Genomic DNA, 21,929 nt, shown 5'->3' with positions numbered 1-21,929 from the left:
CTTAATTTGGGCTACAGACAGGTAGAGCCTATAGTTATTGGCCTAAAAAAAGGATGTCGTAATATTTGTTTATTTATTCACAACGGCCATTCAAATAATATACATTGGAGTTTATATTTACCATCAAACTAAAAACAATATTACGAAATGTACTTCACACTGAATATTCATTATGTGCTTACATAGACTGCATTTATACGAACTATGTATCAAAATAATCAAAAACTACACAATTTATTATATTTTTTCAAATATATTATAAGAACAAAAAACTCTTAAGCTCAATAAGATTATATATTAATAAGAAACTATATTATTTATCATACAACAAATCATAAGAAATATATGTTTATTCTAAAAATAAGTTAAATTATAAAATATATACAACAAAAACTTCTTTTCAAAATAAACTCTCTGATTAAAAAAATCAAATCGTTAATATGCTAATAGAAAACTATACTATATTAAAACTATTATATTTTTTTGCTATAGTAGTAAATATATCGTGCTGTTTCAGCCAGCCCTGTCCCACTGTGCCATGTGTTGCTCGCTCTCTCACTGCCGCTCTCGCATTTTCTTGTTTCATTCGCCGAGTGTGAGAATTCGACGATGGGAGAATTCTGAGTGTTTGCGAGCAGTTTTATTAGTTGTATTTCAGTGGCGTGCTGTGCGTGCTGGAGAGCGCAATGTGAATTAGTCAGCGGCGCTATATTTTCACTCGACTCTGTGGCATCAGCTGGACTATCTGGACTATCTGGACTAGCCGGACCGACTATCTGGACCCCATAAATCGGCCACAATGTCGGGCCCTCAGGACTACGATCGCAAGTACCTGCGCAGCATGCCGGGCCTGTGCAAGGTTGCCTGTTTGGTAATTAGCCATTCACTTCGCTCCACAGTGGGAACACCCAATTGAATTTCCATTTCCCCTCGATTCGAACAGCTGTGCAGCTTTATTGGATTTCTGTGCATCGTCTGCGGGCCGGTGCGCGTGAGCAATTTCCGCGGCAGCTTCTACCTGGCGGTGGTTTCCATTGGCTTCGTGACCACGGCGGCCCTGCTCCTGGCCAGATACCTCCGAATGTGGCAGCGCCAGTTCTGCCGCTGCGATCCCACGCTCTGGTCCCTGGCGGTGCACTCCTCGCTGGCCCTGGCCTACTTCACGGCCTCCGGGCTCGTCCTGTCCCTAGACATCGCGGCCTACACGGCGGCGGCGGTGAGTTCAAAGCGCAAGGTGCTTCCGGCAGGAAATCCCACCGAAATCGAAACGAATTTGGGGCAGGATATCCCTCCGAAATCGATCCGAATTTGGGGCTCCTTGGCCAGACCTGAAAAGCTGTCATATGGTATTGTTTCGAATTAAACAGAACACCCTCAAAAGCATTCAAGCCATTAAATTAATATGTTATAATATTTTTTAGTTATGAATGCAATAATGAAATTATTTTGCTGTAAAATAATAATTTTTAAACCAGTTCATATAACATTTTTAAACATTTTTTGTTTTTATTCTGCTTAAAGCTTAAAACTACATTTAAAACTGAAGATTTATTTATTTATTTAAAATATTCTTAGATTACCTGATTTTGCTACAAACTTTCTTTCTTTTTTTTTAAATCCTAAAATCTTATTGAACTGAATTGAGAACTTAACCTATGCCAAGGTTACGTTTAAAGATTGTTACATAATCATTAAGTCATACAAAATTCTGATGCAGGCTTAAACTTTAGGACGTTCTTCTTGTTGACTACTTTTTAACATCTGATTCATCCACTTGTTGCGACAACTGGGTTTTTCTTTAGACCCGTCTAATACCCCCATTTCTGCGTGTTTTTTTCCAGTTTTTCGGCCTAACAGCATTTAGCATCAACGGATTGGAGGCCTATGGAAACTATAGGCGCAGTCGCCAGAGGGAGGTGGCCACCCAAACGATATAGACTTGGATTCAGGTGCACAAGCCCAGCTTTTTCTGTGTGTTTTTTTTTTTGTGGATTTGAAGCTTACTACTCCACTGTGGAATGTGTGTGTGTGTGTATCTGTGACTGAGAGCGTGAGTATCTGTGTGAGCACGACTGAATCTGTGTGTGCCAGAGAGTATCGTTTGCATTAAACTTTACACATTAAACATAACTTTAAAGTCTGGTAGTTTAGTACTAAAGGGTGGAAAATGTGCAAAGTTACTGGATGTGTTATCTTAAAGTCGCTAGATATAGGTCAGGAAGAGAAGAAGATAAAGTCAGTCGATCGGGAAATAGCGTACATATATACTGCAGAGAGACAAATGCCAGAGAGGAACCACTAACAACAGAGAGCAAATGCCAAAGAGATAATTCTTATTGTGCTGGTCTTCTGACTCTGCTTCTTCCTCTTTCCCTGATAACTGGTTAACAAAGCGTAAATATATATACAAATCTCTATCTATATGTATACATATCTGAACACATTTTGCTTGTACCTTAGTTAAGTAATATTTGTGTGTCACAAGTAAATATACTTTTTAATAGTTAGCTTGTAAATAAACCTGCAGCACAATTTTTATAGCCTCTGAATTGTTATGTTTATAATTATACATCAATTTTTGACAAAAATAAAAAACGTGTAATTTGTTTTATTACTTAACAAACAACATTTTTAATTACAAAGACCTGGCACTCTAAACATTATTCCCATTGATTGTCAACAAACAATTTTGTACTAAGCATGGCCATATAGAACTTCGGTAACCTCCACTTTATGGCTATGATATCGCCAACTGGCACATGCAAAAAAGTAGGGAACTCACCTGAACACCTTTGCTTACCTTATCCGCACTGAAACTGAGAATAAACAGGTATCCTGTGGAGCCCTCTTATCTGTTTCTGTTTTTGTTTTGGTTTCTGTAAGCTGTTGCCATTGTTGGCTTTTCAAATCTTTTTTCAAACACCGCCCACCACCCACCACCCACAAATATACACTCACCTTGGGCGTTTTTCTCTCGCCTCGGCCTTTGTTGCTGTTTTTTTCCCCCGCTAAGCCGCCTCATTATTATTACTTTTGTTGCCAGTTTGATGAAGTTTTCGCCCCGATTCTTGTCTATTTCTGGCACGATTTATTCATAGTTAGTTGTTTGCCGAGCATAAGCAAATTTACAGCTAAGTACGCTAAACAACATAATGAAGGGCGCAATATATTCATGCGTTTTATGCCTATTAGCGCTAAAACAAAAAGCATTAAATAAATTATAAATATTTATAAATTGGGCATAGGCAAAATGGTTCCCTCATTGCTTTGCAAGTGCATAGGGCAACCCTGAAAGTGAACGGGTTGTTATGCGATCGTGACCTTGTTTACTTATTGGCTGTTTACACGGCGAAAATTAAATAAAGGCAAGATTTTATACTGCCTTTTATAATGAATATAAATAATAATACTTTATTTTTAATTTCACTTTTATTTGTAACATAAAACTAAACAACTACTGTTATTTTTTTTTTTTTTTAGAAGCGCGTGGTGTATTTTATACCAAGTGATTTTTGTATTTGTCTTGCATATACTGCTCTAATATACTTACGTCGTATTGGTGCCAATATAGTTATGTTACTTTTTGCCCTTTTAGCTAAATGGCCATTTAATTATTTCTCTGCCGGCAGCTCTTAGCACTTCCCATCCATAATGTGCCATAATTTCTGCTCCTCCATCGACCTTCTCGGCCATGCAAGTCACGTAAAGTGAAATTAATTAGTCTTGTTTGCCAGTTAGTCAGCCTCCTTACAGGGCGGAAAAGCGGAAATGCGGGGCACAGGGTCAATCCTTGAGTGATTGAAATGCAATCGTGTGGACGGAGTTCATATTGAGTTTGTGGAAATTTTGTGGGTGATTTATGTGGGAGCGGACCTAGTTTAAAGAAGGTTATATTGCCCAGTTCAATCGGAAGAAATTGCCATGGCAATCCAATAGCTGGTTCATAATTCTTTCCTGGCCTAATTAGCTGTCGACAGATCTGCGATAAGCATCAATGGTCGGCAAATGAATAAAGTCTTCAAGGGCCATAATAACCACAGGGTCTGGGTGATAACTTTTGGTCGAAATATAAATTGTAATTAAGTGGGGGGAAAAGGTGGCCCGTCCTTAATTAATGAAATCATTTTCAAATCAAAGGCGCATTTAATCAAAGTCAGTCCGCCGTTCCTTGTGCAATTTATCTGGCTTGGCCTGACACTCAAAAAAAGGCATTTAGCTGAAATACTATTAACAGACAACAACTATAAAAGGCCGAAAATGATCAATGACTTTCTTAAATTTTTAAAGCAAATGTAATTTGTTTTATGTGTAAAGGATAAAATTGTTCCTGCTAAACAACAAAATGTGTTACATTGTATTATTAAAAATAAAAAGAACTTAAGAGCTATGTTAATAAACACAAAAGGTATCCAAAATGATATTTGTATTAATACGTCTTGTGTTTTGGTATAAGCGCTTTCAGCAAAAACATTTTAATTAATAAATTAAGAATAGATTTTGGCTTGTTACACTTTTCCTTAGTGTTCCGTGGCATTTCCATTCAATCCATTCTACTCACCCCAAACGTTGCGGTGGGCAAATGACGCGTTGAAATGCGGGCCTAGCATCCCCATCCGCTCCTTTTCGACGCCCTTTTGGTCCACTTTTTGATCCCCTTTCGCCGGCACCCTTAACCACAGCTATGCAAACGCTTTGGGATGCTAATGCGGCCAAAATAAATGATGGCACGAAGGCATCTTTGGCCATTTTCCTGCCGCCTCCATCTTTCATCGGCTGTTGCTGTTTTTTCCACTCTCCGATGGCTGCTTTCCGTTGCTGGTATTACTTTTAATTTTCGACATCCGCATTTTATCTTCGGGCGCCCTGAATTGTCGCACATTCTTTGTCCTTGCCCTCCACTTTTGCGACTAATTTAGAAGACGAGACAATAGGAGGCCAATTTCTGGGCCGCTTTTAAAATCAAAATTAATTTATTAAAATGACTGAATACGCCTCTAAGCATGAGGGAATTTAGTTCACAGTTCTATAGAGGTGTTATTTGTCGCAAAATTTTTGTTTCTGCAAGGCAAATACTTGTATGCAAATATTAAAACTCATATATAACAATAAAGACCAATACACACCAACAGCGTTGAAAACTTGAAACTAATCAAAACTAATTGAAAATTGGCTCAAAGCCGTCAAAATACAAATTAGTTTTCAGTTTTTAAATCAAACACGGGAACAAACAAATGTTCAGAAAAGGGTTAACATCGGCTTGAGTAATTTGTTTTGTAATTTCAGTAGCGCCAAAAGAAACCGTTTTGTTCTCTGATGAAATAAAATCGTAAAAAAAACTATTTTAAGTATTAAATAAAACAAAAAAGAAGACAAAAAAGAATGTCTCTCGTCATTTGGCACCGAAGGTCTATTAGAATTAAATTCAACAACCAATCAGCTTCCTTCGGAGATTTAATCTTTCCTTCCGTACTATTTTAGGCACGCTTATGTTGTCATATTATCGACAAGTAGCGCGTGGCGAATGGAAATACTGAAACAAATGTCTTTTATACTAGGTGAACTCGAACCAAGGTCCGATGGAGAACTACTGGGGGCTTGAAAGCGGGAGCATTAGCGCTCTAAGCCATTTCCATTCTCTGTGTTCATTGGGAGTTATCTGGGCTACTACATTGCCGATACACTGCCTTACCGACAGCAAACACCTGCACTAGATGGCGCTGCTGACGAGAAGTGATGGTAGCTTTGTAGAATGTAGAACAGCAGTGCGTATTAGACATGTTCTACAATCTAATAATAATACGCAGTCTATAAATAACGCAATGTATATATTCTTCTCAAGATATACATTCGACAATTTTGTTACACTCTACAAATCTTAACATTCGACAACTATGTTACACTCAACACGACCAAACATTTGACTGTTAAGTTACATCCTACACGTTCATACATTCGACAATAGTATTACATTCTACACGTGCATACATTCAACAATTATGTTACATGCTTTGTGACACATGCATTAAATCGACAATAATGTTACATTCTGCATATGGACACGTTCGAAACAAATTTAAAACTCTACACTTAATCTACATTTCAGTAAGCTTTACTGGTAATTATTAATCATTTATTAGTGGCAGATAAATTTCTATAATATAGTTGTAAAATTAAAAACTAATAAACTATTAAAAAAAATCTCCCAATGAAAGTCGACAAATTATTTTTTGCATTATTCTTATATTTATTTCAGCCATAGCTGTTAGCCTGTGTTAAATTTTCGTTGGTGCACAAATTATTTATTGTATTTGCAAACAAAAAATATTTTCAATGAGGAATTTATTAAAAATATTTCGATTTCGTATTTTTACAGCTAAATGCAGCATATGTATGCTACTGTTTAAAATATTCGATTACAGATCTTATGCTTAAGCCAAGAGTTATGTTCCTTAAGTTTAGTAAAAAAAAGGTTCTCTTATTTTTGGTTTGGATGTTTTTGGATTTCAATTTCGAGGGGCTTTCATTAGATCTCCCCACAGGTTTTCATCGATCCTCCGTTGGCCGTCAGCTCCATTTTGACATTTGATTGGGCATGTATATGGGATGGGTTTATGGAAATGGAATGCGGGGTGTTGTTGTTGTTGTTGTTGTGTTCCTCGTTGAGCTTGAGCATATCACTTGGGTCCTGGATTTGCATCTGGCCTTGGGCAAACCTTCGCACCTGCAGGAAAAGTCCTCCGTTGTTCAGGAGCCGGGCCTGGTGCTCTTGCGCCTTTGCCCTCAAACAGGCAATGGAGTTGTTTCTGGAAATGCAATTCATATTTGATAATTAATTTACTTACTTTAAAAAAAAATTATTGTAATATAATGAACATAAAGGGGTACTGAGGGTATACATATGGCATTGGTTAGCTTGCGTCCTTTTCGAAACAAATCATATAAGAAACATAAGCAGCTTGTTTAAAATTAAACTTAAAAGAGGAAATTCATGCTTCAAAAGTAATATATAATTGTAATCTGGTCGGAAAAAATGTATGTTTGATATTTTTTAAATACGAAGTTTTGTTTAAAATTATAATTTGACGACCATGAATTTTTATTATAATGATTTTATAACAATTTAATAAAATAACCACGAACAAAAAGGTTTCTAATACCTGAACTATTATTGAACTCAATAATTTAAAAAAAATATATATTCTAGTTTGTAATTAATTTTATAAATAATTATGTTAAATATTACTATAACGAAACCATAAAGAAATTTTTAAAATTTCTTGCAAACAATTTTTAATTTCTATTTCCATATTTTGAAAAACTACTATTATTTTGACCTATATATAGGCTAAGTTTATTAACTTCTTAAGCTTGATTTTTTAGTTTTCAAGTGGTTGACATACCTAAAGGCATCGGGATCGTGTTCCATGAGGGCGGCTGCCAAGTGGTGAGCGTGCAACCCAGTTGTTGCCGCCGTCCCCTGCGATTGTTGCTGCTGTTGCTGATGCTGCTGTTGCTGTTGCTGGTGTTGCTGCTGCTGGTGTTGCTGCTGGGCAGCTGCAGCTGCCGCTGCCACGGCGGTGTTCATGATCAGGTGGAAGTCCTTGCTGGAGGCTGCTGCTCCTGCGCCAGCGGCATTGGCGGCGTCCAGAAGCGGATGGTAGCTGGGCGGAGCACTGCCACTCCCCCCGCCAACGCCACCGCCCATGTAGAGCGGTACCTGCTGCTGTTGATGCTGCTGCTGCTGCTGCTGCTGATGTTGTTGCATTTGGAGTTGCTGCGGCGAGGGGGAACTCAGCTCGATGTGAGGACTCCCCGAGCTGTTGGTCGTGGCGCCGGTGGGCGTGGTCGCCGCCGAGGATGCCGGCCCCGCGTAGCCGCTTGTCGAGGTGGGCGGGGCCGTGGAGGCGGAGGTGGTGCAGCTGCTGGGCGCAGGACTCACCACGTTCAAGGACTCGGTGGAGGAGCTGAGGGCGCGGGAGCGGGAGCGGGAAAGGTCCTCCGAGTGGGCGGACTTCGACCCAGCCGAGTCCTCGTGGTCGCTCACCCCCGAGTCGTCCTTGAGCGCCGACTGTGCCTCGATCGATTTGCGGTGCATGCCTGTCGGAGTGTTGAAAAATTGGTTAACTCAGTGATACTCTTTCTAAAATTCCTTAAGGGTAAGTAGAAAAACTGGGATCATCTCACAAAACACATATTAAATATAATTTAACCTATTTCATGGTTATTCTTTAAGTGCTATCTTATAATTTATTAAATAGTCTTTCGATTTGAACTTGTCACTGAAACTATAGTTTTTATCTTTTAATAATATTTTGATATTATTTGTATAGATACAATACTTCAAGATTGTTCCCTTTAAAAAAAAAGCTTTCTATTCCAAATAAATGTGTTCAAATAAAAAATTGTATAATTAATAAGCTTAAAACTGCTTCACCGAATCTATGGCTTGCTTATTTTTAGCTACTTTTGTACAGTATTCATATTTATGTAGTACCAATTTCGAACCATACTCCAAAAAGATAAATTAAAATAAATATGTCCTGTCACAACAATGGATTTAATACCAATTTTGAGCTCACAGACACACACACAGTCGCTGCCCCATCAATTGCCAACTAATTTGACATATCGACTTAATTAAAAACTGAACTACTCCTGGATGGATTCCCCCGTCGAAGGACCCGCTAAGTCCTCGGTAAGCCACTTAAGTTCGAGCGAACCTTTGGCCACGGCTACTTGGGAATTAATTATCGAGTCAGCCGGCTCGTAAAATCCGCCGCAGCACCCAATTTCGAATCCACCCAGTTGACACCCACCACCCCCTTGCATACAATGGAAATAGATAAACGATAAATGCCAAATAAAACGGGAATTCCCTCGTCCTTGTCGCGTGTGCATTTTGCATTTATTAAGCGATTATTAACGAATAAAGGAGCGCAGTCACCCCGAACCAGCGGCACTTGTCCCGGGAACTCCCCTCCTGATAATCCGCAAAGTCATTCCCGGGAAATGTGCGCAACATATGACGGCAAGCGGAAAAGCGTCGTTGGACATGCTCGCCAAATATGCTCACAATTCTTTACCCAGTCCATCAGCTATCTGTTTATAATCCCCGAACCGTTGTCCTTTGTGCGGCTCGAAATTTAATTAAACCCTCCTTGAGGTCCACTGATATATGTGTGTTTTGGAAGACTTTTCAGCCATACAGCTGTCTTAAAAAATGTGGTAAATCGCCAATCAAAATTTTTGTGCAATAAAAACAGATATCATGATCAATTCAAAATTAAAAGTAAGATGACTATATACTGAAGAGTTTACCACAGGTTGCGACTCAAAAAACTTGGATATTTTAGGAAATTATTCTCTATTTTTTTATTTAAAGTATTAAATGGTTATGTTTAAAAAAAAATACATGTCCCAATAAATTAATTTAGCTAAATAACACTATAAATTATTATTTTATCGAAGGATCTAAACAAATATGAATGGTTAACAATATGTCTGGCAGTTCAAATTCGTAATAGATTAAAAAAAAAAAATAACAAGCCAAAGCTGTTTATTAGCTTTGCAATAGAGATGCGCTGTGGGGATGCTGGTTTGGGGCTTAGTTAAAAAGATTTGATATGATTTTTGCATTTACATTTCTGCTCCATACCTAGTAGCCAGGGAGCCACCGCGTCGTTGTCCTTGGCCGACTTGAGGATCGTATCTGGCAGAGGCAGCGAGTGCCGCACCATGGCCCCATAGAGTCCGTACTCCGCCATAATCGTACTGCCGCCCCAGACTTTCTCCGTCTTGCGCCACTTGGCCCGGCGATTCTGGAACCAGACCTGAAAAAGAGAAGATCTATTATTGCAACAAATCAATTTCTAGCTCAATGCTTATTATTATTCTGGTTGAGTACTATACAAAATAAAAAAATAGTTATTTTGTGATTTTTAAAATAAAATTAAGTTTGCTTTTAAAAATATTAAAACAAAGCTAAAAAAGATTTAATACCCATCCAGCATTATTGCAAATTATTTAAATATTGAGCCATGTTTCTCTTCGTAAATTCTTCCGCTTAAAGTGCTTTGCCATATGGACGCCGACCTCCTCAGTGGTCAACAACCATCAAGTCCTTGGAAAATGCCATGCAAATTGCAAATTATTAAACAAAAAACTCATTCAAATTGAAAAAATGTAAATGGAATGTTTTTTAAATGCTAATACTAAGACGGTAAACCTTTGAGCTGCTTCGAACACACAAAAATACATACAAACACACTTAAAGTCAAAGTTTAAAGACATGGACGTGGTGAGGATAATTCAAAAAGGGAGTAGAGTTTTTTAAGAACATTAAAATTGAAATGGAAATCGTTTTAAGTGGTCATCCAAATCCAGCATAAAAAACATATCCAAATTCAGCTTTTTATACATATTTAGTAATCCTAAGATGTTAGGTTACCCCCCTTAAAATAAAGCCTCTGGAATCGAGGACTGGCCATGGTTGGCAACATCAATGCGACACCATCATCGACAACCCACACATAATGCCAAATGATATACATATTCGCATATAAGTGACCAAATTAGATTATCTTCCGAAACATTAAACCGATTCTCTGTCGGCAACAACAACGATATAATAATATGAAAACATTAAATGTTGTTCACAAAAGGCGACCGGCAACCGGCAACAACAACAACTGTCACAATAAAAGGATTTGCCGCACAGACGGGCAAAAGGATTCGGATTCGTGTGCGGATTCGTGTGCGGATTGGGATAACCACCCCCGGAATCAGGACCAGGACCCTCTGCACTGAAAAAGAAGTCATCATTTTTCTGGTCCATCAAATCGTTTAGTTCTGCTATTAGTCATGTACGCCAAAAGGGGGATGGAATACCAGAGGGGAGGGGTGGCAGGACACCAAAGATTGCCCAGCAATGCGAAATCGACGAGGACGAAGCAAAAGAGCCCGAACTGAAGTGGCTCTTGGAGGCAGCAGAAGGAAAACTTATAATAAAAAAGCAAAATATGCAAAGCAGGAAAAGTGAAAAAAATATGGGGAAGGGTAGCAGGCAGCAGAGGGTTAAGCATTGGTCCGAGGGGTGTTAAAAGCTGGCGACATCACTGCCAGGAATTCGCTGGCCACGATCCAAATCCCAACCTTAACTCCACGGATTGAGGACAAAACGCCACAAATCGTGTGCGCGGGTTAAGTGGGCAACTGGGCGTGGCCTTCCTCCAGACACAAAAATAGTAAAAAAAAAACAAAATAAAAAAAACAGCTCAGAAAACGAAGATAAAGTGGTTTGGCTTGGGGTTCTGTCACCAAGTCTTGGTTGCCTACCAGGAGCCCCATAAATCTTCAAAATCCACTTGCCTGAGAAATTGGCAGACCCGAATTCCGAATTCTGAATTCTGACTTCGGAGGGAGGTACTTTATATGGAATATTTTTTATATATGCGTATACTTTCTGGGCAGCTACTCAGTGCATTTCGTGGCAGCCCAGAAAATTTACAATTTGCCACCGATTTTTTGGCAAAGTGCCGCAAGTCTGGTACAGTAATGTTCAGCAGTCTAAGGTCAGTTTTAAGTGGGATTTGAGTAATTTAAATTAATAAATTCATTTACCGTCCTTCGTTAATTCTAGAAAGAGCTACTATTTTAAACTGTAATCATTAGAACATAGTTCGAAGTTATTTTAAATTTTAATTTATACTTTTAAATAGTAATTAAATAAATAAAGTAACTGCTTAAACTGCAATCCAAGTACATAAAAATGTAGAAGTCCAAAAAAACTTCAGAGTATTTAAATCAAAGAGTACAAGGCCTTTTTAGTCAGCCCAAAAGCCCTACACTTCTGATTAGCACTGTGCGAAGTGTGACTTAGCAAGTGATTTAGTTGAATTACTCAGGCGTGGAGCTGCAAATAAATCCGGGTTCTGAAATTACCCTCCACTGTTCTCGGGAGTGCTGCCAACGGATGTCAATTTAATTTCCACACACCCGGATACTTTGCTCCTTGGCAAAGAGGAGCCTCCAAACTCGGAACCTGGGATTTGGCACTTTTGGGGCCTTGGGAATCGGGAATTGGGACCTGGGACCTGCAACTTAGGCCTTGGATCTTGGCCCTTTCTGGCTGGCAAAATCAAATTAATCCGGTTTGTTATTTCATCATGCAACGTCAACGTCACCATCATCAGCTGCAACAACAGACAAAGGGCTGCTGCAGCAGCAACACCAGCAGCATTTTGCAATAATAAATGGAAGCACACACACTTACTGGCACACTCTGGTGTAAACAATGCACATACACAGACACACAGATACACGGCTGTATCTGGCTCCTCTGCCAAAGGAGCGGAAAATTTCATTAACAAGGCACACAGGCAGCAGCAGCAGCAGCAGCAGCAGCAACAGCAACATCGCTGGCACAGCAGCAACATGGAGGCACGACAGCAACATCAACGTCCGGAGGCCACTGGCTCCTCTGATAATTTAATCAACTCTCATTGAATTATATCATTTTGCAATTTGGAGACCCGGCAACATCAACATCCCATCATCCAGATCCAGATCCAGATACAGATTCAATCGTCATTATGATACTGGAGTGGCGACCGGAAAAGCGGGGCCGGCAATTTCGGTAGGGCTCTTTGAGTGCGGAAATCAAAGAGGGAAATGCCATAAATTTCCAAAACGGAAATTCGCTGCCAAACCGAAACGAGGGGCTCACAAAAGTGCCCTTGGAAAATTTCAATAAAAATGCTCTAAAATGCCCTTGAACATGATTAAGTTTCATTACAACACGCATAGATCAAATATATTTTATAGTTTCTAGTCCAAAATAAGTTTAAAAATATTATAGTACTATCAGTTACTCAATAAAAAAAAAAGTTCTTATTTACAAATTCTTTATATCAAAATAATTTTAAGCTAAAAACACTTTAGTAAAATATAAATAAATATAGCATTTTAACAGATAAAATGTCCGTCTACAAGTATACTATTATACTGCATTTATTTTCCAGTCGATTAAGTATGGGGAAGCTTAAATCACAATTTTAATCAATTGATGCAAACGCACTCAATAGCCCTACATATAAAGCATCCACCAAAAAATCAGGGTGGAGTGGATAATGCCAACCACTTTAATATAGATAACAGCTTGGACAATCTGCCGCTAAATGATTACTTCTTGACCATTCCCATACCCATTCGCAGTTCAACTTCGATTCCAATACGCTGCGAATCACGACATCAATTTGCTGATTGAAAATTTATTATTATCCTTGGAGGGGCGTGGAAGGGGTGAATAGTTCGAAGGACATTTTTATGGGGCGCAACCGAAGGGGCCACGCCCCCTTGTCCGGTTGGTGGAAATGGCTTTTGATTTATCGAACTAACAACTGGCTGGTCAAACGAAATTTACCGATGATGAGGTCACTGTAAAGGGATTCCTTGGGGATCCTGTAGTGTGTTGTACTAAATACTTGTTAGACATCCTTATTGAATCTATATATTTATATGTGTTTAAAGTGAAACGTGGAGATCAATTAACCAAGCTAAAAAACAGAGTATTTAACGTAAGTCTTGAAAACTGTATAAACCTAAGAGCTTTACTATTTCTAGATAAAGTAATAAATCGAATAGAGTCTAACCATTTTTTTTTTTAAAATTGCAATTTGCTACATCCAGAGTAACTAATAAGGTCCTATGCGTTAGACACAGATTATCAGCCTTAGAAACACTTTACTTTACCAATGCTGTTTGTCTTCCCTATGAAGTTTAAAAATAAATAATTATAATAGTTGCCTATACATTAGTCTTATAATATTTAATTTGTAAAACTCGTTGTTAAAAAGTTATTAAATAAATAAATTACGTTATTATAAACAAATATTTTTGATAATACGAACGTAACTCATGCTTACTTTTTTGTATGTTGATTATGTCCCTTAATTATTAAAAAAATGCTTAGATTATCAAAGCGCAGCGCAAAACTAATTTAATGTATAAGCCGCACTTATAACCCCAAACAAAACAGAGCATCTAGGATATCCATCTAGTATTTTAGTGACCCCAGGGACCCCGAGGCCGCTTAACCCTTTATCTTTATCATCCGCTCACATTCGCAATTGTCAAACCAATTTGCCCGAATTCGGCCAGTCGACTGCACTCGCACAAAGGTCACAGGCCTTGTGGCCATTTCCGGCATAATTAAAATATTGGTAACCAATCAAAGATTCTCAATTGGTGAGGACTTCGATTTCCCCATCAAAGCGGGATTTTCGAGTTTGGGTTCGGATTGCGGGACTGTGGAATTGTCGGATTGTGGGACTGTGGGATTGTGGGATTGTGGGTGGCGAATATTTGCTCACCGGGGCTGCAAAATTGCTCAAATTGCATATGCCATGGGTCGCAGGACTCGTCGTCCTTTTCAGGTGACATGTGCACCTGTGCATTCGATTTTGCCCTGCATTCGGGCGGGGATTTGCCTTTGAGTTCGTGAGCGGCCTTTATTGGTTTACTTCATCAACTCGAACGACTGACTGGTTGGGTGGTGTTTTACGGGTGTTTTATGGGTGTTTTCTGGGTGGTTCGGTGGGGCCATTTCAGGGGGTGGTGCGAGCACAGCCGAGTGGTTGTGAGTCAGTCAGCCCGGCGAGGCGTGTGGAAATTTCATAACGACAGTCCGCAGTTTATATGCAATACTCAATTGACATTCGCGGAATTCGGTTTTCAAACTTCGCGCAAAAGGATATGACAGTTTTGTAAAGCAGCTGAAAACTTACAAAAAAATATTTCTCAATCTTATAAAAGATTTATTTCTCAGAAATCTAACCTTTGAATGAAGATTGTCTGGCGAGGTAGATTAAAAACTTAAAAACTATAAACACAATTTTTTTAATAGTCAGTAACTTAACCAAATATTTTTAAATAAAAAAAAAGCAATGATTTGTTTACCATTTTTATAGAATTATAAGCATATTAAAACAAATGTGTTTCAAAAATAAAACTAAGCAGTAAAATTTAAAAAAATTTAAGATTTAAGCGTTGTACGTATTCTGTTTGCTATTATTTCCCATTTATTGGCAAGAGTATTCGAAGCATAGCTAAAGTTTTTCGCAGTTTTCCATCCATTTTCCCTTTTGTACTTCCCTTCTTGTCATTTTCCCTTTTTTCCGCTGGAACTTCAATTTCCAACTTTCATATGAGTTTAACGTTCGCGAACTTTTTTTTTTTGTTTCATACCATGAAAGGAAAAGGTAGATAGCGGTATCTTTTCAGCTTTCCGGATTAAGAAATGTAAATGCGAAATGATTTTTTTGGTTTATTCTTTTTTCCGTAAGTCGAGTATTAATTTACGCAAACGGAACTAACGGCTTGACTTTGGAGTTATTAAGGGGTCGAAAGGGGGGCCGGAAAACGAGGAGGTTAGATGGGGAAAGGGCGGTATGAAAACCAGAGGAAAACTGCACATGCGAGTCGTAATAATGACCTTTACTTGACATTGAGTCTGCAGTGGAATTGCCATTGCCGTTGAACTATTAATTACGGCCAAATGATCATCGGGCATTTAGATGATTAATGAGAAAATTTTCTAATTACGTTGGAAGATCACCAGAGGCGGTAGGGGGGTTAAATGTCCCAAAAGGGGCGGTTTGTGGGTGGTGCAATGCCAACAGTTGACTCAAACAATTACGAGGCATTTAGTGTATGCATTTAGTAATCCGGGTAGCTTATTCGTATATCTATTGAATAATGGCCAAGTGGTCGATTTAATTAGGGAATCCCCATTATTGCCGCGGGTTTATAAATAAAAGTTATTGATTTACATCAAACATATATAGATAGATCTATTTATATCTATAAGGCCTATTTTGGAGTGATTACAAATTTAATAGTCATACAATTATAGACAATTGAAGCCAATTCAGAAAATATATCGATTAATAATTTGAGTATTCATATTATTTTGTACAAAACAAAAATTCGATTTTGAATTACAACATTTATTTCTTATAAAACTACTCTCTCAAACAAAAAAATCCATAAATCTCTGCCACAGTGAATCTCATCTTAAAACTCAACTGAAAACGTGCAGCCACAAATGAGCTTTGGTTTCCCAGTTGAGTAGTTATCATCGTAAACATCGCCAAATTGGCAAGTGCACGTGAAACGCGTGTCATCGCAGCAGGTTGTCCATCCGCATCCGCATCCGCAGCCACATCCGCACTTCCACACTGTGAGAACTGTAGCAATTTGTTTGTTTTCTTTTCCTTTCCGTTTTTAACAAAGGGTTGGGCTGCTGCTGGGGGAGAAATCACCCTGCTCTTCTCGGGCAAAAAAAAAAAAAGCCTTTATTCGCTCGTTTGTTTATGATTAACGCGCGCTAATTTCATTCATTTCGCACTCAATGGCCTCGGATCTCTTGGGACCTTGTCGCACACTCATGCTTATTGGATTTACTCGAGCGTCGTCAAGGAAATCGCCGGATGGGTGGTGGTTTTTCGGGTGGCCATCCCAATATTTATCTCCCGGATTCACGGATTCACGGGCTTGGATTCGAGTTCACACGACCGGCGACCGCAACCATAGTTTTGCGGCCGGCTGATTGGACTTGACTTCGAGGTGTCGGAATACAAATCCTCGACCCAACCCAAGCCAACCCTAGCCAAACCAAATTACTCGATCGGGGAACTAATAATCTTATTAGAATTAATGATGGAATTTCCAATTTGCGGCGACAGGCAGCTGCCGGCGATTTAATGTTAATAAGTGCCGCGTTCCTACGCAAAATAGGAATTCCTGGCCGGACGTGCGGCAATGCGACTGAGGTCCTGTGACACAGATTACGATTGCGAGCCGCCGAGTGGGTTAGTTTTTCCGGAATTTTCCGGGCATCAGGCGGCTCCTTAAAGGGGCAAGGTCCCAGCATGCAATGCCCCAAAGCTGATTTGTTTGACTGTGAAATACCCAAAGAATGAAGTGAACTCACAAACATTTTTGAACTTCTGGCTTAATTCGTGCTCTTTTACTACCACAAAAACACTTACTTGCACATTAAATACATTAAACTATTTTAAATATTCAATATTTCATTAAGGTGGTAGTTTTGGATACTTGTTTTATTTTGTGTCAGTCAAGCTTAAGCTTTTGTTTATGGTATAGTTTTAAACAAATGAATTGGTATTTAACTTTAGAAGTTAAAATTTTATTTTTAATTCGTTTAAAAGAATGAGTTCTTATTATAGCTAGATTGGTTTATTGGTTTATATATGAGTATTTATGCATCGCAAATTGACTTGGTAATGACAACCAAATACTATCTATTCCAATATCTCAACGCCTTTGTTTGTGCCTATTCATCTGGCCATAAATTCGCACATTGTTGTTACCAGTCAACGAGTGCTCTGTCATCATTATCATTGTCATTATTATATTCGTTATTATCGCAATTATTGTTGTCATTATCGTCCCGATTTCGAGGCATTCGATGGCCGATTGACCCAACAATCGAAGACGCAACTGCAGGTGTCTGTCGATGACAGCAGTCGACGTTGTTGTTGCCGTTGTCATCATCATTTTCATTAATGGTAAACCAATCATTTTTCAATTATATTCGCCGCTGGATACAAATTGTCTGATTTGCGTGTGCCAAGCCAAACCAAACCAAACCGAACTGAACCGAACTGAACCACACCAAGTTGAATCGAGTCAGGCGCCATGTCACGCCTACCCCTGCCACGCCCCCTCCTGTTATTTGGCCACCCCCAGCACCACCAGCACCCCCAGCACCCACGGACCACCCATGAACCACCGCCAGAAAACCCCAAATCGCCCTGATCCAGGTTGTCCTTCGAGCCTCGCCAACTTTCCGTTACCCTTGGCCAATGTAAATGCGAATTTAAACTTAAAACTATATGGTCTACGGAAATATTTTTCTTAAAAATAGAACAAATAATATTTTGCCCACTTTTTATTAAAATTTTTAAAATAGCGAACATATTTTAGAATTTAGAAAAGTTGTTCATTAAAAAGAACTTTTAAGAAAATATATCGATAATATTATATAATTTTTTATCATAAAAATCTACCATAAATATATAAAAAATAAAGATCACCTGAATAGCTTTAAGCCCAGTGCTGAGACACGTTGTAAGAGAAGCCCCATGTTCGCCTATGCCCAAGTCCTTCTAGTATTTTTTTGTGAACTCATTTTTGCATTGCGCCAAACCAATTGAAGTGTCATCGGCAGAAGGATACGCCGCGTGGCGCCACGCCCCCAAATTGCAACAGATGATAAAGTGCACAACTTCTGCGGGTTAAGTTGCGCCATATAAATAGTCTGGATCATGCTGCGCAGCCCCACAACTCCGCGTCCCACGTACATTATGCGACCATAATTCGCCGACAATTCCTCAATTACGTGGAAAGGTGGCAAGTGCGTGGCATGGGCATCCCAATCCCAATACCAGTCCCAATTTCAAATCCCACCCCATTTTGCGAGCCCCGGGGGAAAACGGGAAATGTTTCTAATCTATAAAATTAATTTTCTCAAAACCACTCGCTCTGTAAGTGTTTTTTGTTTGCCGGTCGCAAGTCCCCAGGGCAAACACGAAGCTCAAATTGTAAAATATTTTCCCGTTTAAGCCACTTGTTGTTGCAAATTAGCGTGAAATGCGATTTATAATGTCAATTGTGTTCGAGCTCTCGTTCGAGCTTCATTTTCGGCTTTGGAAATAGGAAAAGTAGAAAATATGCGCTTCCTCCGAGATGAAAGTGTGGATTAGTGGGTCGCAGAATAGACCATCCCCATCCCCATCCATTTCTCAAGCTTCTTTGGACCAACATCAATCAATGGCAGCCAGAGCTGCGAATGACCATCAATCAAGGAACGAGTTCTAGAAAACTATTTGCCCTAATTGCACACAGCCGCGCCTAATTTTCCTGCCAGGTAGAAACAACCCTTTTAGCAACTTGTGGACCTTGGACAAACAATGAAAGTGTCAAAACTTCGCTTTGCTTTTTTAACAAATGGACAATGCGGCGGCAGGAAGGAAATTAGTTGGGTCGGTTGGGGTATCTGAAATTCATGAAATAGCTGAATAATGCAAAGAACATTCACTAGAATGCAATATTTTCTTATTAACAACACCACAAAAGCTTCGTTACCAGCAGGAAACTAATAAGACATCAATGTGAACCAATAAGTCGAAAATAGGCCTGTCAATTTGAGACTAGATTAGTAAAGTAGTGTCCATTTGATTCTTTCCCGTATTTTGCTCATATTAAGATTTACTAATTATATTAAAACAAATTTGTAACTACCATTGACATAAGCTCTTTCTTCACTTTGAATCACGTATTTTAAAATAATTTTGTTCGACTCAAAAAACAAGTTTTTAATGGTTGTTCGCTTTTTATTACATTTCTGTAAGCTGGAAATTGCAAAAATGATTAAAATCTTCTTGGTAGCTATAACTAAAAAAAATATTTTAAAGCTATTTACATATGTATCTTTTTTCATAATAAAATACTTATTTATTTAAAGTGTGCTACATATCTTATATTTGTATAAAGTTTTCTTCTATTGATAAACCTAAAATATTTTAAAAGTGTTGTTATGTATAGAGGACTGCATCTGTACCATCTTAATCAATATCGCCCATCATATGCATTAAGCCTTCACCATCCTGCATATTATTCCCTTAGCCTTTTCTGACAGTTTTCTGGATTTTGGCCTCTGCCTCTCAAGTGGCTTGGGGTATTTTTTAGGGTGCGAGAAAATTAAGTATAACTCATTATCGCAATCAAGAAATCCTTCGCCAGCAACAGCAACAACATTGTTGTTTGCTTTGCTGGATGAAATCGGACTTGTTGTTGCTTGTTGCACACCAATTTTCTACTCAAAACTTATGACAGCCAATTCGAGAGAACGAACGAAAATTATACAGACACTCGATCGGAAGGGGGGGCCAAAAGTTGCAGGCCATGACTGTTCAGTTTCTCAAAATATATATACGTCTAGTACATATATAGAAGTAATATGCAACGTCGTCTTCATCCTCGTGCTGTGGGGCTTGTTGAAATCAACATCAAACCTTTAATTTGATGATTCTGCAAATAATTCGTAGGAGTCGTTGACGTTTTTTGTTTAACCCTCCGCTGCCCCGCCGGACTTTGTCTGTTGACTTTTCCGCGCAGTCGAGGCGTGAAAATATAATAACACCTTTTTAATTATATTTCAGCCTCTCTCTCCCCTTTTTTACTCGGTGGTTCCCATTGTTCGGGTGCAGACAATGCGGCGAAAAAAAAAAGTGAAAGGCATTTGGCGCAAATTAACCAAATTTTGCCATAGTTGCAGAATTAGAGTGATCAGGGCAATCTACGAGTGTGATTAGTGTGACCAGGGTTCGTGACTCACTCGATTCACCTGAGTTCTCTGTGCTTTTTTTTTCTCTAACGAGTTGAATGCACTGCCGAGTGGCTGGCAACCTCATATGGAATCTGTTCACTTATGGATTTGGCCTATGGCTATTTATAGGACCGCCAATTGGTTGTATGTAATTACGAGTCGACCGTAGTTGGCATGGAAGATTCGCACTTAAGTCATCATGAAATTGGCATAAATTTGACAATTTTAAAGACATAATTATGAATTTATATTGATTTTTTGAAATTAAGATCTTCTAAAATGTTAAGTTAATTAAAGCAAAGTCGAAACAACTTAAAATTAGTAGTTTAAGATGTTTTCCGCGTCCATATTTATTCCCACCTTAACTTAAAGGCAAACAGGAAATCGCCGCATATGAAAACAGATTCAAATGACTAATTTTCCGATGTACAAACACCACATATAGGTATACCTCCGTTTATTTATTTTTCGATGAGTCCAATCCAAACCGTAATAACGAGTTTTATGTGTGGGAGCTGGAAATTGGACTGGTTGCCCAATCTGGACGATCGACGATAATGTTTATTGAGTAAATACAAATGCGAGTTAACACATTCCGTTTGGATTGTCATGCGATAATTACGCCTTTCAAAACGCGATAATAGGCCTCATTCAATCGGGGCGATCGAGAGCTCCAACAGATTGCCCTCTTCCTTGGATTTGGATTGGGATTGGGTTTGGGATTGGGATTGAGGTTGGGAACTAACTGGTCCGTTACGACCGATGACAGCACCACAGATGATCGTTTGTTGGGGCCTAATTGTTGGATGAGTTTTGGTTTGGCTGGGAAAAGTGTTTCAATTATCTCACTCCCCGGCCTACTTGTGTCGTGTTCGTCTAATTTGGGTGATTCAATTTGGCTGAGCACCGAAACCAAATCAATTTTTTAGTTTTTTTGGGAGGAGGCTTTAAGCACGATGTGTTACTAAACATGAACAAGATTTCATCCTCAATGGATAACAATTTATTTAATTTTTTACATTTATTTGGGCACTATCTATCGGCAGTAAACTCTCATCGTCTGGCAACTGGCTAATTGCTGATTCAGACCATTGCCCGAAAGCCTGGTTGGCTGATTTTTGGGAGCGTTAAGTGCTTAACGAGCTACTTTCCCACTTGAAGACACGTACAGAAAGAGTAGCAGAGTTGAGTGAGCTGGAAAAAAACCGAACAGGCCAACGAAATCTGGCATTTTCGGTCTCGGAGATTGGACAAACGAGCTGTGGTGCTGTGCGCTGTGCTCATTTTGCGCTAATAAGTTCGATGATATTTATAATGCGAGTGGTGATGGTAAGTGCGTGCAAGACGAATCATTACCATCCGCCGGAGAAGTGGGAAAACCGGCGGAGGTCACGTTTTCGCGCCGTGGGTGGTGCTGCCCGGTGGGTGGGGTGTGGGGTGTGGGGAGCGGGGTTCCGCCCCGAAACAAACAACAAACAAATCCGTAGCGCCCCGCATCACCCCAAAAAAGTAAGTGTAA

At 39.1% G+C, this 21,929-nt stretch overlaps 2 protein-coding genes across 7 annotated transcripts in view; one reads left to right on the top strand and one right to left on the bottom strand.

The window, feature by feature from the left end:
* The first annotated feature begins 642 nt into the window (after window positions 1–642).
* LOC128265008 (uncharacterized) lies at window positions 643–2,597 on the top strand. The gene is made up of 3 exons (XM_053000773.1): window positions 643–871; window positions 944–1,216; window positions 1,842–2,597. The coding sequence occupies exons 1-3, from the start codon at window positions 800–802 to the stop codon at window positions 1,935–1,937; spliced, it is 441 nt and encodes a 146-aa protein (XP_052856733.1). The 5' UTR covers window positions 643–799; the 3' UTR covers window positions 1,938–2,597.
* Window positions 2,598–6,271: 3,674 nt separating this feature from the next.
* LOC128264993 (homeotic protein proboscipedia) overlaps window positions 6,272–21,929 on the bottom strand; it is a 37,738-nt gene continuing 22,080 nt past the window's right edge. For 4 of the 6 annotated variants that reach the window (XM_053000743.1, XM_053000745.1, XM_053000746.1 and 1 more), the window contains exons 4-6: window positions 9,641–9,830; window positions 7,401–8,097; window positions 6,272–6,803 (exon numbers count right to left, since the gene is read on the bottom strand). In XM_053000743.1, coding sequence (XP_052856703.1) covers window positions 6,524–6,803; window positions 7,401–8,097; window positions 9,641–9,830 — 1,167 coding nt within the window. In that variant the 3' untranslated portion in view covers window positions 6,272–6,523. The remainder of the gene's footprint in view (window positions 6,804–7,400; window positions 8,098–9,640; window positions 9,831–21,929) is intronic. The other 2 variants (XM_053000744.1, XM_053000748.1) reach the window with 2 other exon arrangements.

Source organism: Drosophila gunungcola, unplaced genomic scaffold (assembly GCF_025200985.1).
Source record: "Drosophila gunungcola strain Sukarami unplaced genomic scaffold, Dgunungcola_SK_2 000088F, whole genome shotgun sequence".
In the NCBI taxonomy this organism is placed as follows: Eukaryota; Metazoa; Arthropoda; class Insecta; order Diptera; family Drosophilidae; genus Drosophila; species Drosophila gunungcola.
The sequence above is the reverse complement of the archived record's forward strand: the minus strand, read 5'-3'. Positions and strand labels throughout refer to the sequence as shown.

What these genes read in the sequence shown, in the direction of transcription:
- LOC128265008 (XM_053000773.1), top strand. Translation starts at nt 800, where the DNA reads ATGTCGGGCCCTCAGGACTACGATCGCAAGTACCTGCGCAGCATGCCG. An exon ending in TGTGCAAGGTTGCCTGTTTG is followed by an intron (nt 872 to 943) that starts GTAATTAGCCAT and finishes CGATTCGAACAG; the next exon opens with CTGTGCAGCTTTATTGGATT. An exon ending in CGGCCTACACGGCGGCGGCG is followed by an intron (nt 1,217 to 1,841) that starts GTGAGTTCAAAG and finishes GTTTTTTTCCAG; the next exon opens with TTTTTCGGCCTAACAGCATT.